The sequence below is a fragment of the Orycteropus afer genome, unplaced genomic scaffold (genome assembly GCF_000298275.1).
Source record: "Orycteropus afer afer isolate SDZICR_OR568_19922 unplaced genomic scaffold, OryAfe1.0 scaffold00016, whole genome shotgun sequence".
Taxonomy (NCBI): domain Eukaryota; kingdom Metazoa; phylum Chordata; class Mammalia; order Tubulidentata; family Orycteropodidae; genus Orycteropus; species Orycteropus afer.
The window spans coordinates 16,589,764-16,608,305 of NW_006921603.1; the positions used below are offsets into that span (position 1 = coordinate 16,589,764).

General features: G+C 37.3%; 1 protein-coding gene across 1 annotated transcript in view; it reads left to right on the forward strand.

Moving 5' to 3' along the window:
• RAVER2 (ribonucleoprotein, PTB binding 2) overlaps positions 1–18,542 on the forward strand; it is a gene marked incomplete at its 5' end in the record, with an annotated part of 112,334 nt that overhangs the window by 12,742 nt on the left and 81,050 nt on the right. Inside the window, 2 exons of the mRNA XM_042783343.1 lie at positions 15,982–16,048; positions 17,390–17,859. Of these exons, the coding sequence (XP_042639277.1) occupies positions 15,982–16,048; positions 17,390–17,859 (537 nt within the window). The remainder of the gene's footprint in view (positions 1–15,981; positions 16,049–17,389; positions 17,860–18,542) is intronic.

Genomic DNA, 18,542 nt, shown 5'->3' on the forward strand with positions numbered 1-18,542 from the left:
GGGTCTGGAATTGAACCCACACCTGTGGCTTCCAGCCAAACAAAAAACAGTCATATGAGTTGAACATTTACCTGAGATAAATACATTCCTTGGAGAGAATAATCATGGGAGAAAGAAGGGCTGTTTATGCACAGGGAGACAGACCAGGGGGCATGAGTGCATGGAGGGATGGACACAGGGAAGAGGTGACTGTCAGGAGGATATAGGTGGTGAGCTGTTGCATTGTAGTGTGGTCAATGTCATGACAAAGTATATGTGAACTGCTGTATGGAAAGTGAATTTGCTCTGTAAATTTTCACCCAAATCACAATTAAAAAAAAAAAATTACCTTGTACTATTTTTCCCTTGATGTTTACTAAAAGTTAAAGATTGATAGGAATGCTATTTAAAAAAAAGTCAATAACATTGTCTATTGTGTTGTCCAGGATTCTTTATAGCATTAATTGCTAAGAAAAAGTTTCTCTTGTGTTATATTTTAGATGTGCAACTCATTTTGAGTCCCTAAACTTGTTTTCCAGGCATTGGAATTTTAATTTTGTGCTCATTTAGTATCATAACCTTTAGATTTGGGAACTTAATTTCTCTCTTCTCTACGCTTGTGCATTTTTGTGTGTGTGTGTTTGAAGCTTTCTGTTAAATTTTCTTACTACCATGTTGTTGTTGTTATTTGCCGTTGAGTTTCCCCTGACTCATAGCGACCCCTCCTTGGGTTTCCAAGGCAGTATCACTACGGAAGTAGGATTGCCCAACCTTCCTTTCAAGGAGTGGCTGGTGGGTTTGAACCGCCAGCCTTCTGGTTAGCAGTCAAGTGCCTTAGGCACTATGCTACCAGAGCTCCTTCTTACTACCACAGAGGCCGATAAAGCAGTAGAATTCATTGGAATTTGTACCTGCATTTGTATGCATTTTCCTTGTCTTTCTTTGAGACACCACCTCCCCATTCCACACATCCAGATAAAGCAGTAGAATTCATTGGAATTTGTACCTGCATTTGTATGCATTTTCCTTGTCTTTCTTTGAGACACCACCTCCCCATTCCACACACCCTGCCCCTGCCAGTTAAGTCTTTGTATCTTTCCTCAGCCCACTACTGTGATTATCAGCTCTTAGTTCCCAGTTTGCCTTTATTTCCTGGATTTTGCATCTTCTACTACTCTGTCAGTATAACTTCTTGTTTTTGATTCCAGATTAGTCTCCATTTCTCTGACTTTTATAGGGTTTTTTATGGCTCATATGACATGTTCATGGCTTGAACTAGATCAGAGGTGATGGCAGTAAACAAGAACATGTGAATCTGTGAATTTTAAAATTTTGCAGTAATCTCAAATTTACAGAAAAGTTTCAAGTACTGTACAAATAATGTTTTATTTTTTTCCTTAACCATTTGAGAGTGAGTACCAACCTGATACCCTTTCACCTTGAATGCTATATTGTGTATTTCCTACAAACTAGGACATTTTCCAACATAATCACAATACTACAATCACATTCAAAATACTACTCTCTAATTCTCAGATTGCATTTAAGTTTTGCCACTTGTCCCAATAATGTTCTTTATTGTGAAAGGATGCAAATCAGAATCATGTGTTGCACTGTGTGGCATGTCTCTTTGGTTTCTTTCAATCTGGAATAATTCCTCAATCTTTCCTTGACTTTAATGACCTTGACCCTTTTGAAGATTACAGGCCAGTTGTTTTGTAGAATGTCCTTCAATTTGGGTTTGTCTGATGTTTCCTCATGATTAGATCCAAGTTATGTATCTTTGGCAAGACTATCACAGGGTGGCTCACATTTTAGATTGCCGCATTGTCGGTACAGTTCACTTTGATTCACTTTAAGGTGGTGTCTGTGAGGCTTCTCCATGTAAAATTACCCTTTTTTCTCTTTGTAGTCACTAGTGTTTTGTGGGGAAGTATTCTGTGACTGTGTAAAATATCCTATTTCCCTTCAAATGTTCACTTTATTCATTCATTCATTTCTATCAATATGGGCTTAGGTTTCCTGTTTTATTCAAGTGAGTTATATATAATCCAGTATCACTGTCATTTATTTTGATGATTTAATTGTTTCAAATTAGAATAATGAGAGCTCCTTCAAGTTGGCTCCTGTGTCCTTTTTTTTTCTTTTAATAAACTTTTTACTTTGGAATAATTTTAGGTTTACAGAAAAATTGTAAAGATGGTACAGAGAGTTCTCACATATATCCTTCACCCAGTTTCCCCTCAGGTTAACATCTTACATAACCAAGTATATTTGTCAAAACTAAGAAATTAACATTGATACATTATTATTAATTAAACTCCAGAATTTGTTTGGATTTTATCAGTTTTTTCACTTAAGTCTTTTTTCAGTTCCTGGATTCAATCCAGGGTAGCATGTTGAATTTAGTCATTATATCTTCTTAGTCCATTCCATGTCAATTTCTCAAGTTTTCCTTGTTTTTCATGACCTTCCCAATGTTGATATTTTTTAGAATATCCCTTAATTTGTGTTTTTCTTATGTTTTCCTTGTGGTTAGATTGGGGGATATATATATATTTATTTTTTTTTGGGGGGGGTTTATAGATTTTTGTGAAATATTTATTCTTTCCATCACATCACAGAGTGTGCATGACATCAACCTAATTTATCACTGTTGATGTTAACCTTAATCATTTGGTTAAGGTGGTATCTACCAGGTTACTTATTTGTAAGGTTGTAATATTCCCTTTTCTCTATTTTTAGAAATGAGTCACTTAGTCCAGCTTACCCTCGAGGAAAGGGTCCTATGTCCTTTTGACATGTCGCTATCATTCATTGAGCATTTTCTTGATTTTTGGCACAAGATGTTGCAAACTCATTTTATACTCTCTGTGATCCAACCCTGGAATTAGCCATTTCATTAAAGGGCCTACCTAGTTTATTTTGGGGGATAATACTATTTAGAAGCCAAGATCTGGGAGCTAGGAGTACTTTTTGCTATTGGGAGTCAGTGTCTCAGGCCCTCTCAGTAGACAGAGATAGAGAATATATAAGGCAGCATTTTGTTATGTTATACATAAGGTCACCAGGAGTTGAACTGACTTGAAGGCACCTAACCACAACAGCAGTATATGTGCACCACACATTTACATCTATATTTATTTGTATATGTATTTACTTATATTGAAAGAAATTAGTTCAAAGTGATACATTAAATTGCAGTCTAATACCATAGGCCTCATTCTAGTTTTTTCCTCGTTCCACATTTGTAACTCCTTTCTTGGACTGTAAGAAACCTGGTGCTCACTATCCTTAGTATGTTTACTTATTTGTTCAATTCCTCCTTATATAATCAGTCTCCTGTCACTGCTACAGATGCCTGCTCCTCCCCCATGCACATCCCACCTCTCCAGACCTCAGCTCCGCCCTCCTGTGCTGGGCTGCACGTCCATCTCCCCTTGCTTGATCTCAGACACTCTGTACTGGTGGGTATCTATACACATATCCTGCTCACCCTGCATGAGCTCTGAAACCTGACATATTGTGGCAGGTAGAATTCTAAAAATGACCCTCTAATTTCCCACTCTAATCCCTGGGACTGTGAATATGATGAAGTAGGCACTTCAACTAGAGCTCCTTTTTTTTTTTTTTTTTTTTTTAAATCATGCCTGTGATCAGGTTATGTTACATAGCAAAAAGGAATTTTTGCAGATGTAAGTAAGGTTACTAATAAATTGACTTAGGGTTAATCAGAAGGACAGTTACCAGTCTAATCACAGGAGCCCTTTAAAAGCAGAGCATTTTTTCTGGCTTTTAGTAGAAGGGGAAGTCAGAGAGATTTGAAGCACACAAAGGGTTTAACATATCATTGCTGGCTTTTAAGACGGAGGAGGCCGTGTACAAGGACCTGAGAATGGCCTTTAGGGATGAGGTAAAACCTCCAAGAAGAAAACAGGGACTTCAGTCCTATACCACAAGGAAATGAATTGTGCAAACAACATTAATGAGAAGAAGGGGATTCTTAGAGTCTCCAGAAAAGAGCTCAGGCTGCCTAACACCTTGATTTTGCCCTTGGGACCCTCAGCAGAGAATCCAGCTGAGCCTGCTTGGATTTCTGACCTTTACAACTGTGAGATAATGAGTGGATGTTGTTTAAAGCTACCAAGTTTGTGGTAATTTGTTATGCAGCAATAGAACACTAATACAGCACTATGTGAGGGTAATATTTGTAAGAAAAAAGCATTTTGTGGGTTAGAAGAGTTTGTGATTTGTGTGTGATTATTTTTGGGGGTGAGTAGCTATCCATATCTGCCTCCTGGAGATTGAAGCTTTTATCCTTGGATATGGGGCCCTGTGCTGAGAGTCTCCCAGCAGAGCTGTAATACTGGGCAAGGGCTGTAAGGCTGAGCTGGTAACAATCACTGAGTTAGTAACAGGGAAGACAGAGAAACGTACAACTGGGTAGCAGAGTTAATGGTGGCAAGCACAACAGAGCCAAGTGGTGGAGAAACAGTGGCAGCAGTGCTAGTAATGCGAACTACGAGACTGGAAGACCAGCTGTGGTGGGCATAGTCAGCCCACAGGACAGATGGCTGTGGTGGGCAAGATGACTCAAGGATTGGAGCTGGGTGCCTCCAGGCAGGAGGTTACTAATGAAGCTGAGCCCCTCTGGGTAGGAGATCACCAGTGGAACAGAGGCTTGAACATACACGATAGAGGGGTTACCCATAAAAGTTTACCTTAAGAGCTGTCATAATGCCAGCCTAATGCTGGCATTAGCCCAGGGTTGTCTTGAAGCTGCTGGTTGAAAGCTGCATCAGTAAACACTGGGGTCCAGACCTGGCCAAGAAAAGCCATGGAGAAAGAGAGAGAACAGACACAGTACATCTCACCTGACCTGACCTGATGAAACACCAGGTAGGGAGGGAGGAGAAAAGGGGGGGAGGGGGAGAGAGAGAGAGAAGAAAAAAGAATTAAGATTGGAAATATATAATACTGTCTTTATTTGCAGACAATATGATTGCATAAATAAAAAAGAATTTATAAATAAACTATTAGAATTAAATGAATTTAGCAAAATTGATAAATGTAAGGGCAATATGTTGTTGTTAAGTGCTGTTGAGTTGGCTCCGACTCATAGTGACCCTGTGTACAACAGAACGAAATACTACCTGGTCTTGTGCCAGCCTCCTGATCCTTGCTATACCATTGAGCCCATTGTTGCAGCCATTATGTCAATCCATCTCATTGAGGATGATTCCCCTTTTTCACTGACTCCCCACTTTACCAAGCATGATATCCTTCTCCAGGGAATGGTCCCTTCTGAAAACTTGACCAGAGTAGGTGAGATGAAGTCTGGCCATTCTCACTTCCAAGAAGCATTTTGGCTGCACTTCTTCCAGGACAGATTTGTTTGTTATTTTGGCAGTCCACAGTACTTCCAGGATTCTTCGCCAAAACCATAACTCAAAAACATCAACTCTTCTTCTGTCTTCCTTTTTTCATTGTCCAGCTCTCAAATGCATAAGAGGTGATTGAAAATACTATGGTTTGGGTCAGGGGCACCTTAGTCTTCAAGGAGACATCTTTGCTCTTCAACACTTGAAAGAGGTCTTTTGCAGCAGATTTCCCTAGTGCAATATGTCATCTGATGTCTTGACTGCTGTTTCCATTGGTTTTGATTGTGGAACCAAGTAATATAAAATTATTAACAACTTCAATCTTTTCCCCATTTATCATGATGCTGCTTATTTCTCCACTTGTGAGGATTTTCATTTTCTTTATGTTGAGATGTAATTCATACTAAAGACTGAAGTCTTTAATCTTCATCATTAAGTGCTTAAAGTCATCTTCACTTTCAGTAAGCAAAGTTGTGTGATCTGGGTATCATAGGTTGTTAATGAGTCTTCCTCCAATCCTGATGCCATACTCCTCTTCATATAGTCCAGCTTCTCAGATTATTTGTTCAGCATACAGATTGAATAAGTATGGTGAAAGGATAAAACCTTGACACACACCCTTCCTGATTTTAAACCATGCAGTATCCCATTGTTCTGTTCAGGCAACAGCTTCCTGGTCTATATACAGGTTCCTGATGAATACAATCAAGTGTTCAGGAATTCCCATTCTTCTCAATGTTATCCATAATTTGTTATGATCCACACAATTGAATGCTTTTGCATAGTCAATTAAACACAAGTAAACATCATTCTGGTATTCTTTATTTTCAGCCAAGATTCATCTGACATCAGCAATGATATCCCTCATTCCATGTCCTCTTCTGAGTCCAGCTTGCAGTTCTGGAAATTCTCTGTTAATATACTGCTGAAACCATTTTTGAATGATCTTCAGTAAGACTTTGCTTGCATGTAATATTAATGTAATTGGATAATTTCCACATTGTATGGGATCACTTTTTTTTGGAATGGGTACAAATATGCATCTTTTCCAGTCAGTTGGCCAGGTAGCTGTCTTCCAAATCTCTTGGCATACCCAAGTGAGTGCCTCCAGCATGACATCCATTTGTTGAAACATCTCAATGGCTATTCCATCAATTCCTGGGGCCTTGTTTTTTGCCAATTCCTTCAGTACAGCCTCGACTTCTTCCTTTAGTACCATTGGTTCTTGATCATATGTCACCTCCTGAAATGGATGAACATCGACCAATTCATTTTGGTACAGTGACTCTGTGTATTCCTTCCATCTTCTTTTGATATTTCCTGCATCATTCAATATTTTGCCCATAGAATCTTTCAGTATTGCAACTCAAGGCTTAAATTGTTTCCTCAGCTCTTTCAATTTAGGAAATGCTGAGAGTGTTCTTCCCTTTTGGTTTTCTAACTCCAGGTCTTTGCAAATTTCATTATAAGGAATTCAGTAATTGGCTTTGTCTTCTTCAGGTGCTCTTTGAAATCTTCTGTTCAGCTCTTTTTCTTGTCATTTCTTCCATTTACTTTAGCTAGTCTCCATTCAAGGGCAAGTTTCTGAGTCTCTTCTGATATCCATTTTGGTCTTTTCTTCCTTTCCTGTCTTTTTAATGACTTCTTGCTTTCTTCATGGATGACGTTGTTGATGTCATCCCACAATTCCTCTGGTTTTCAGTCATTGATGTTCAGGACATCAAATCAATTCTTTAGATGGTCTCAAAATTCAGGAGGGATATAATCAAGGTCCTATTTTGGCTCTCGTGGACTTGTTTTAATTGTTAATTGTCTTCAACTTCAAGTTGAACTTGCATATGAGCAGTTGATGATTTGTTCCACAATCAGCTCCTGGCCTTGTTTTGTCTGAAGATACTGAGCTTCTCCATCACCTCTTGCTACAGATGTAGTCAGTTTGTTTCTTGTGTACTCCATATGGTAAAGCCCACATGCACAGCCACCGTTTTTGTTGTTGAAAAAAGGTATTTGCAATGAATAAGTCAGGGGTCTTGCAAAATTCTGTCATACAATCTTCTGCATTATTTCTATCACCAAGGCCATATTTTCCAATGACCAGTGATTCTTCTTTGTTTCCAACTTTTGCATTCCAGTCACCGGTGATAATCAGCACATCTTGATTGCATGTTTGGTCAATTTCAGACTGAAGAAGGTGGTAAAAATTTTCTGTTTCTTCATCTTTGGCTTTGGTGGTTGCTGCGTATATTTGAATAACAGTGGTATTAATTGGTCTTCCTTGCAGGCGTATGGATATTATCCTATCACTGACAGCATTGTACTTCAGGACAGATCTTGAAACATTCTTTGTGATAATGAATGCCATACCATTCCTCTTCAATCTGTCATTCCCGGCATAGTAGATCATATGGTTGTCTGATTCAGAATGGCCATAACCAGTCCATTTCAGCTTACTAATGCCTAGGATATTGATCTTTATGTGTTCCATTTCATTTTTGACAACTTCCAATTTTCCTGGATTCATACTTCGTACATTCTATGTTCCGATTATTAATGGATGTTTGCAGCTGTTTCTGCTCTTGTTGAGCACACACAATGGAATGCTACACAATGTTACAGAATAATGAGTCATACAACATCAGCGAATGGAGGTCCTGAAAGCTTAACTCCATCCATATCATTAAGGTCAGCTCTACTCTGAGTAGGCAGCTCTTCCCCAGTCATATTTTGAGTTCCTTCTGACCTGAGGGTCTCATCTTCCAGCATTATGTTGGACAATGTTTCAGGGCTATTCATAAAGTTTTCCAGTAATATTTCACACAGTGTTTCTCTGCTATTCATAAGGTTTTCATTGGCCAATTCTTTGAGAAGCAGATGACCTCTTCCTTCTGAGTTTGTCCTAGTCTGGAAGCTCCACTGAAACCTGCCCACCATGGATAACCCTGCTGGCATTTGTAACACTGGTGGCATAGCTTCCAGCCTCATAGCAACACACAAGCCACCACAGGACAAAAAACTGACAGATAAGTTTGTCTCTCTTAGTTGTTCCAAACTGCTCTGCTCAATTTCTAGCCTCCCCCCAAAAAACAAAACAAAAAACCCTCACCAAAACCCAGGAATATATAAATGGCAGTTTTCTTTCTATATGCTAGAAATTGAAAATTAAATTAAAAAATCACTTTCACTTGCAATATCATAAAAAATATCAAATGTAATCTAAAAAAAAATTAAAATACACATATTTTGGTTATCTTGTGCCACTCTAACAGAAAATACCACAAGTGTGTGGTCTTAACAAGCAGGGCTTTACTCTCTTAAAGTTTAGTAGGCTAGAAGACCAAGTTCAAAGTGCCAGGCTCTAGGGGCTCGGTCAAAGCCCCTTGGCCTTGTTCAGCTCTGCCTCTTGCTCCTGGCCCAGTGAAGCTGGAGGATTCTCTTTACTCAGACAGCTACTGGCTGCTGAGGCTGACAAACCTAAGGTCAACAGGTTAAATGATGCTGTTCCCAAACTATCAAGCAACGTGACAGGCCTCTAATTCAAGTCCATTAACAGTCCCAAGATTGGCAGACAACATTGCAGGCCATTGAGGCGAAGTCGTAGCTAAATGCAGGATCCAGATGTGCCAAAAGCTAGAGACCTTCCTCAGAGCTTCTTCTTATATACTAGAAGTAGACGACATCCATAAGGCAGCTACTTAGCTGCTCACAGGAGATTCCACTATGAAGTTGGTTACTAGTCTCATCATGGGGAATAACTATGTCCAACTGCCCAGCCACTCAAAACCAGGCCCAACCAAGTTGACACACACCTTAACTACCACAACATGCAAAATCTCTACCCTGAAGAGTACAAAACATTGTAGAGTGGAGTTTAGGAAGGCTCTAAATAATTAGAAGATATTCATATTTATCAATTGGAAGAGTTAATATTATTTAAGAAGCCAATTTTCCCCAAATTGATCCTGTGGTTTAAGTGCAATCTCAATCAAAATCCTAGTAGATTTTTTTTCATGGAAATTGATATACTGTTTCTAAAAGTTATCCTTATGCAAAGGATAAGCCAAGATAATAATAATAATAATAATAATAATAATAATAATAATTTGTTGTTATTATGTGCCGTCGAGTTGGCCCCGACTCTTAGCGACCACTCCTTGGGTTTCCGAGGCAGTATCACTATAGAAGTAGGATTGCCCAACCTTCCTTCCTAGGAGTGGCTGGTGGGTTTGAACCGCCAGCCTTCTGGTTAGCAGTCAAGTGCTTTAGCCACTATGCTACCAGAGCTCCTAATAATAGTAATAGTAATAATAAAACAGTTGGAAGACTTACACTACTGTATTTCAAAGTTTACTACAAAGTTGTAATAACTTATACAGTATAACATTGGCACAGATCTACACAAATAGACCACTACAGCACAATAGAGAGTCCAGAAATTAACCCACACATAATACAGCAGTTCAGGAGGGAAAAGGATGGTGTTTTCAATAAATCATTCTTGGGTATTGAATATTTGTATAGATAAAAAATGAACCTTGACCCAGACCTAATGTTAGTCACAAGAATTCTTTTATGGTTGTGTTCATCACCACATTATTCACAGTAGCAGAAAAGATGGAAGCAACCGAAGTGCCCATCAACAGATGAATGGATAAACAAACTATGGCACATACACACAATGGAATGCTACACAATGTTACAGAATAATGAATCTGTGAAACATCTCATAACATTCATGAACCTAGAGGACATTATGCTGAGTGAAATTAGTCAATCACAAAAGGACAATTATGGCATGAGACCACTGTTGTAAAAAGTCAAGAAAAGGTTTACACGTAGAAAGAATCATTCTTTGAAGGTTACCAGGGATGGGAGGGAAAGGGATGGTACATCATTAACTAGAAGGTAGACTTGTATTAATTGGGTAAAGGGAAAGGCAAGATAAAATAAAGGGGAGGTCAGCACAAAATGAGCAAGGCAATGGACAACACAAGGAGGAGCACAAGAGTTGAAGACAACAAAGGTAAATACTGTCACATACACAATTCTGCAATAATAGTAATAACAATAATCTACAAGTGGATACATAGATAAACACACCAGCTGAGCAGGGGTATGAAGGGGAATGAGAATACACCCAGAAATATAGGTAGATTTAACAGAGGATATCTCTACCTATGTATTGATATGTGCTGCAAATATATGAATGAATATAGTAAAGCATACAGGGGGCATAGTTATGAAAACTTTTGAGTCACAACTAAAAACACTTCTACTTTTTTTTTCTTTTAATTTTTATTGTGATTTTGGTGAAAGTTTACAGAGCAAATTCATTTTCCATACAGCAGTTCACACACTTTGTTTCATGACATTGGCTGCAGTTTCCCACGATGCAACAGCTCTCTTCCCACTTCTTCTTCATAGTCACCTCTTCCCTGTGTCCTTCCCTCCCATGCACTCCTGCCCCCCAGCTGTCTCCCTGTCCATACACAGCCCTTCTTTTCTCCCATGATTGATTTCTCCAAGGAGTGTAGCTACCAAATGTAAATGTTCAGCTTACATGCCTACCTTTTGTTTGGCTAGAAGTCACAGGAGTGGGTTCAGTTCCAGACCTGAAGGGCAGCTAGGGGCCATAGTCTCAGTGGCTCCATCAGGTTCTATCAGACCAGCAAACCTGGTCCCCTTTTTTTTTAAAAAGTGATTTTGAGTTTTGTTCCACATTGTTCTTCCACTCTATTCAGGATCTCCTACATAGATCCCTGTCTGAGTGGTTGACAGTGGTAGCCGGGCATTACCTATAAACAACTATACTCTTTAAGATTTGTGTACTTTATTATATGAATTTATACATTATTATTTTTTTTTAATTTCATATATAGAACCTTGAATGTCTCAAGTGAATAAAATTATGGGGTTTGTCTTACCAGATATCAGGACTTATAAAACTATTTAAGACATCACACTGCTAGCAGAGAATAGACAAAGTGTCCAATGGGGCAGAAGCAGATCCATGCATACCTGGGACCTTGATTTATAAGACATGTAGCTCTGCAGAACATTGAAGAAAGGATGGATTTTACAGTAGATGATGCTGAGACTGTTGGTTATCATAAGAAAAAAATTAAAATAAAATTAGTTTCCCATATGGGAAAAAAGGAAAAGAATCTCTGTCTTCCACTGCACAAAAACCAACTCCAAAATGACTAAAAACTGAAATATGAGAGGAAAAAAATTAAAACTGTAGGAAGACAAAGAAAATATCTTTATGTCCTTGAGTAGACAATGATTTCTTAAGGCACAGAAGCACAAATTATAAAGGAAATTATTGATAAGTTTGACTTCATTAAAATAAATAATGTCTCTTCATACACACACACAACTCCACAAATAAACAAAATGACAAACCGTTTGTGTGGGTGAATACATTGATAATACAATTACTTGCAAAGGATTAGTACCAGAATGTTACCAACAAAGCAAAACAAAACAAAAAATCCCGAAAACAAAACTCCTATAAGTCAGCCACAATTGACAGACACAATAGAAAATTGGGTGAAAGAGATTAGTAGATATTTTTCAGAAGAGGAAATGGAAAGTAAACATGAAAGGATGCCCTACCTTATAAGTCACAGAAATGCAAATTAGGCCAAATAAGATAAATTTTATACCCACTCAATTGACAAAACTTAAATATCTCATGACACCTGTCATTGAAAGGAAAGGATCAGTGGGACTCACATACTGTAGGTGGAAATATAAACTGGCACAACCACTGTGGTACAGAGTTGATTGTTTGCATGTGTATAGGCCAGGAATTTCACTTCTAGAGAAAGTCTTGCACATGAGCATCAGAAAACATATACAATTTACAAGAATGTGATTGTAGCCGTTTTTTAGAAATAGCAAAACAGCAACAACCTGGAAACTAACCAAATATTCATGGACAGAAAAGGGGATGCATAATTTGTACTGTTCTCTGAGAACAGACTATCAAATGTAGTGAATAAATGAATGCAGGAACATGACTGAATTTTAGAAGCATAAAATTGAGTATAAAAAAGCAAAGCACAAATGATTTACAATAGCATAATGCCATTTTATAAAGCTCAAAAACAAGTAATGTGAAACAACTTAATTGTTTGGGGTTACATACCTATGTGAAGCACGTAAGCTATGGGGGAGCACGGAGAGATGGGCTAGAGAGGGAACACAGGTGGAAGGAACCGTATCTCTAGTCCTCAAGTGTGGTGGTGAGTTCATAGGAATTTCTTTTATTATTGTGCCTCATATTTTAATATGTGTTACAGATATTTTTTTTATATTATCAGATTCCTAAACATTTTAAAAGAAAATCTACAAAAGTATGTATTTCCTTTTTCAACCCAGTAAAGTGTCTTTTGAAGGTAGTGTGCTTTAATCTCATGACAGCCTTTCTTAGAATAATAGTGGAAAAAAAGAAAAGTCAGTCTATGAAGGGCCTAGAAGGCAATGTGATTCAGGTTTGTAACGAGGTCTGGATTCATTCAGGAAGAAGCCTAGCCTAGCTGGAACAATAGTTATTTAACATTGTGGGGGAGGCCCTTGACCAGCGGCTTTGAATTGAAAGCTGTGGATTCTCTCCCCAGCAAACATTTCCTATGTGCAGAACTGTTCTTTTAATTCCAGGGAGTGATAGTGAACCTGGTCTGCAAATAAGTTACTGAGCCTACTAATTTTATCTTTCGTGATTAACCTTTATTACTTTAGGAAATTTGTAACTAATGCTGAGGGTAAGAGGACAAAGCATTTCATCCAAAGTGCTACTTCTTTCCTTTAAATTCCCTTGTAAATTGATATAAATATCATAAAGTGGGATTATTGTAATTTTAATCTTTTTCCGTTTTGTATGTCACAGTGTAGTAGAATTTTGGCAAATTGTGGTCAGGACTCTCAGGTTTTAAGTTTTTAATTTGGCCAATTTACTGAGGCTCAAGTTCAGGGTTGACCCACTTTTGCCTGGGTCAAAACAACCAGGGCGTGGAGAAAATTAATTCTTTTTTTTTTTTTTCCCTTATAAGGTTTCCCAGCTGGCAAACTGTGTACTCACACCTGATACATAGAAAACCCATTGTTAGAAATATGAGTTTTTTCAAAATAAAATTTCGAAGTTGCAAAATGAATCTTTGAGTACTTAAGATCTCTCAGGTAGTTCCTTAGCTGAATGAGTAATGTAGCATGTCATTTGTTTATGGACACTTGATCATGTGAAGAGTGGTATCATGTTTTCTTTATCTGGCATTTGACAGCTGTTAACCAGTGAAATGAGAGATTAGATTCTGTGCACCTAAAAGCACATAGTAGATCCCTTCAAACAAAACCATGCTACCTTCTACGTAACCCAAGTATTAAATAGTTGGCAAGATGTGTAAGTGATGCTATTGAGAGTGATCTTTTCTTAATGAAGTATACAGTATGCATTTTTATAAGTCCAAGAAAATGATACCTACAAGATAAAAAATTACCACAGTAATATGTAAACTAGTCTGTGTATTGATCATAGTAGTATATAATCCATCAAATAATACTTTATAAAACTGGAAATGTATATTTTAAAATATTTCTAGTATTGACTCATTAATAATGCTTATTACATTATCAACTTTAACTTACTTATTATAGTGATTACCTGTTTTGTATCCAGCATTGTATTTTCATACTTTGTCTATTATGGTACTTTTCTTCCCCCTGATATTGGGTTAACAGGGAAAATATTTCTCAACTTGTAACTGTTCTCTTATTTGTTTTTCATTTCCATATTACTCTCATGATCACTTACTAGGGTACTAGTCATATTTTTATAACTATTATTGGTAAGGTACTATTGTTAAGATCAGTACTATAAGGAATAAGGCAATATGACATAGAGGTTAAGAGTATGGCCCCTGGAGTGAGAGTGAATGAGAAAATCCCCATTCAGCAAGTTACTAGCTATGTGACCTTGACAATTAACGTCTCTTCTCTGGCTTCCTTATTCTTAATTTTATTGTACCTAGTAAAAGGTAGGGAGTTCTGGTAGCATAGTGCCTAAAGCATTTGACTACTAACCAGAAGACTGGCAGTTCAAACTCACCAGCCACTCCTCAGAAGGAAGGTTGGGCAATCTACTTCTCTAGTGATACTGCCTTGGAAACCCAAGGAGGGGTCGCTATGAGTTTAATTGACTTGACGGCAGTGAGTTTGGTTGTGGTTTTTTTAGTAAAAGATAAATAAATGTTAACTATGTAATGGTAATAAGTATTACTATTATTTTTGGTTTAAGCATTTTGGTTTGTGAACTTAACATACTAGTACTTGTGTATATTTAGTTTATTCATTTGCAACATGGATTGTAACTCTCCATTCTAGGGTCAGAATGTCTATCTATGTGATAGCCCAATTCCTTTAAAAATCGTAATGACATCTGTTGTATAATATGAATAAAAATTTCAGAACCATATATCCATGCAACAACAAAGCATTTAAATTAAATGCACAGTGATGTATATTTGAGTGCCTACTGTATCAAAGCAATGCTGGTAATATACAAATATATAAAGTACAGTTCCTGTCCTCAAGTCCTATCAGTTTAACAAGAAGGATAGGGAAACAAGAGAGGAAATCTACTGTTTTAAGTAGCCAGCTGAATGGAGGGCAGGATATCAGAAGAAAGAAAAATCAGGCTGGATTAGTTAATAGATGAGAATGAACCAGAAAGCCCGTTTAAACATCTTAGGGCTCTAAGGGGAAATAAATTGGACTATACACTGAATTTTTGAGGTGATTAGAATATTTTCATATTTAGGGGTCCCTAATCAGGTTTGCAATCTACATTTATTTACTCTACATGACATTTCCATGTGTACTACTTATTAAAAGCTCAATGTGTAGCATACAAGTAGAGATATAAATATAATACTTATTTCAATAAGAGAGCCATAAGCAAAATAAAATCATTGTTAGCACAAAAAAAGGGAGAGGTTGTATTCTGCAGGAAAAATTACCAAAGACTTCATGCAAGAACATTTCAGTTGCACTTGCAAAGGATGAATATGATTTCAGGTGAAGTTTAGGAGCTTTGGTGGTGTGGATGCCCAATGCTAGATCAAGAAATCATTCATGAGCACAAATATGAGTGAGAACTATGCATGGTGTACTTAAGACACAGTGAAGATTCCAGTTGAGTAGGACTATAGACTATGTGTAAAAGTGGTAATTGGGAAATACATTTAGAGAGCTACATTGGTGCCCGGGAGCTCTGGTGGCATAGTGCCCAAGGCATTTGACTACTAACCAGAAGGCTGGCAGTTCAAACCCACCAGCCACACTCCTTGGAAGGAAAGTTGGGCAATCTACTTCCATAGTGATACTGCCTTGAAAACCCAAGGAGGGGTTGTTATGAGTCAGATCTGACTCGATGGCAATGGGGGACATTGGTGCCCTATGTGGGTACCCTTTGAATGCCTTTGATTTAATAAGTTATGAGAATACATAGAATATATTTTTTTACATAGACAGTGGTGATGGTAGTGATGGTAGGTTGATACTACTGGATTATGTATTAACTGCATTTGTATATTCATTGAATTCATGGTTTTGTCTCTTGCAGGAAGTTCATGATTTGTTACAAGACTATGAGTTAAAGTATTGTTATGTGGACAGAAATAAACGAACAGGTAGGATTTCAGTTCTAAGCATCTAATCTCATTTTGATTCCTACTTAAAGTCATTTTAGACAGAAAAAGATAGTATTTTCATACTTAGTCTCTGAGAAAGTATTCAATCATGTAAATGTTATTAAAATTGTTTTTCTGAAGGTAATATTAGTATACTAAATTTTAATCACTTAGATTAATATATTGTTCCCAGAGACATTGAATTTTTATAATTAATGAAGGTTCTTCATAGGCTTAATGACCCTCAAAGCTAATTTTGCTGTAGTGCTGGAAGATTTAGCTGTTCCTTTGTAGTAGTTTCCTTGCGTGTGGGACTGTGTTAAATGAAAAATATGTTTCTTTAAATGTTACCATCACTCTCAGTGTGGTGAGATGCTCACACTCTGAGAACTAAGTGGGCACTAAGACCAATTGAGAGAAGAGCAGATTGGGTGTAATGACAGGCAGAGCTGCCCAGGCTGTTTAAATTCTTTCTTCCTGTCTTGCTATATAAATATTTATCATATCGTTATAGTTGAATTTGGGAGAGTTAAATGCTTGTATGGCGCAACTCCACTCTATATTTAAACTTAAGAGATGGGGGAGGGAGAGAAAAGGGAAAGAAGGTCTGAGGGGACAGAAGAAGAGAGGGAGAAACTCAGAGACCTATTTGTTTGTAATTAGTGGATTTCCCTGTTACGTCTTTTATGGGAGACTTTAAGCATTTTTTGTAATATTACTCAAGATCTTTCTATTTTTTATTTTTATAACAATAGATAAACAAATTGAAGTGGCTAAATTTTAATTTTATCAGATATATAAATATATTTTGCATGATGTTTTATTGATTTCAAACTTTATTTTGTGTCATGTTTTAGATTTTACAAGTTGTATGTATTTATTGCTTGCTGCTGGAATAACTTTGTTAGGTAGACAAGAAAGATATTTTTATTATTTTTTTTGCTATACTTCCATTATTTTAGATCCTTGTTATTACTTCAGAGGCTACTGGGGAAAAAATGTGTCTCTGAATGAGGTTAGAAAATATTACTAAAATAAAAGGATGCTTTAAGATCTTACAGTGAAACTCAATATAGTTCCTATACTTTTTGAGTTACTGATCATGAAATTAGTTTTTTTTTTGGGGGGGGGAGAGCGTTGTCAACATTTAAAAAATACCCACGATGAAATAATATACCAGAGTGCATTGCACATAGTAAGGTTCAATAGTACTTCATGATTCTTTTATTTCAGAAATTTGTATATGTCGCAGATGTAAAATGTATTTCTTACTGTGAGTTATGGTCAAACGTTGAAAACACTGGCCTAGAAAACTCTTTAATTCGTTTTATTTTCTTCCAGCTTTTGTTACTTTATTGAATGGGGAACAAGCCCAGAATGCAATTCAGATGTTTCACCAATACTCCTTCCGAGGAAAAGATTTAGTGGTTCAGCTCCAGCCTACAGATGCTTTGCTGTGTATTACCAACTTGCCCATTTCTTTCACATTAGAGGAGTTTGAAGAACTTGTTCGTGCTTATGGAAATATTGAAAGGTGTTTTCTGGTCTACAGTGAAGTTACTGGCCATTCCAAGGGCTATGGCTTTGTGGAGTACATGAAAAAGGACTTTGCTGCAAAGGCTAGATTGGAGCTATTGGGTAAACAGTTGGGAGCATCAGCTCTCTTTGCACAATGGATGGATGTTAATCTATTGGCCTCAGAGCTCATTCATTCTAAGTGCCTTTGTATAGATAAACTCCCTAATGACTACAGGGATTCAGAGGAGCTGTTGAACTTTTTTTCCAGCATCCATAAACCTGTGTTTTGCCAGGTACGTATTTTTAAAATGTCATTAGAAATACTTAAAACTATTTGCATATATATCTGTTCTACATGTACTTACAGATTTATTTATCACAGCTCTATAAATATCACAATGAATAATTTAATTCTGCTGTAGTCTGTAGTGAAGACTTTAATCCATTGGGAAATTTTAAAGTGATTCCTCCTGTTGATGGGTCAGCCTATTTTGTTATACATTTAACTATGTCTTAGCATATTCATCGCTTACACGTTCACCTTCTCATTCCATCCATTCGTCTACCTGTTCATCCATTGACCCTTCCATCCACCAAGTTTTAGTTACCATCTTCTCTCTGCCAGACATTACACTGAGTGTCAGAAATGTCGAGATTAGAATAGATAGAGATAGAGAGCTTAGTTCCTCACAATTTCATAGGAGATAGTGATAAGTAAGCAAATAATTACAAATCTTGTATGATGCATGATGTAATGAAAGACAGAAAAGTAGTACAAGATTTAAAGGAATGTATGTGGCTGGGGTTGTGGTAGGTGAGGATTTAGAGAGGATCTTGAAACCTATCAACTTTTGTGGGAATTTTCAAACACTATAATAAATTCGGGGGGAGCTCTGGTAGCATAGTGGCTAAGACACTTGCCTGCTAACCAGACGGCTGGCGGTTCAAACCCACCAGCCACTCCTCGGAAGGAAGG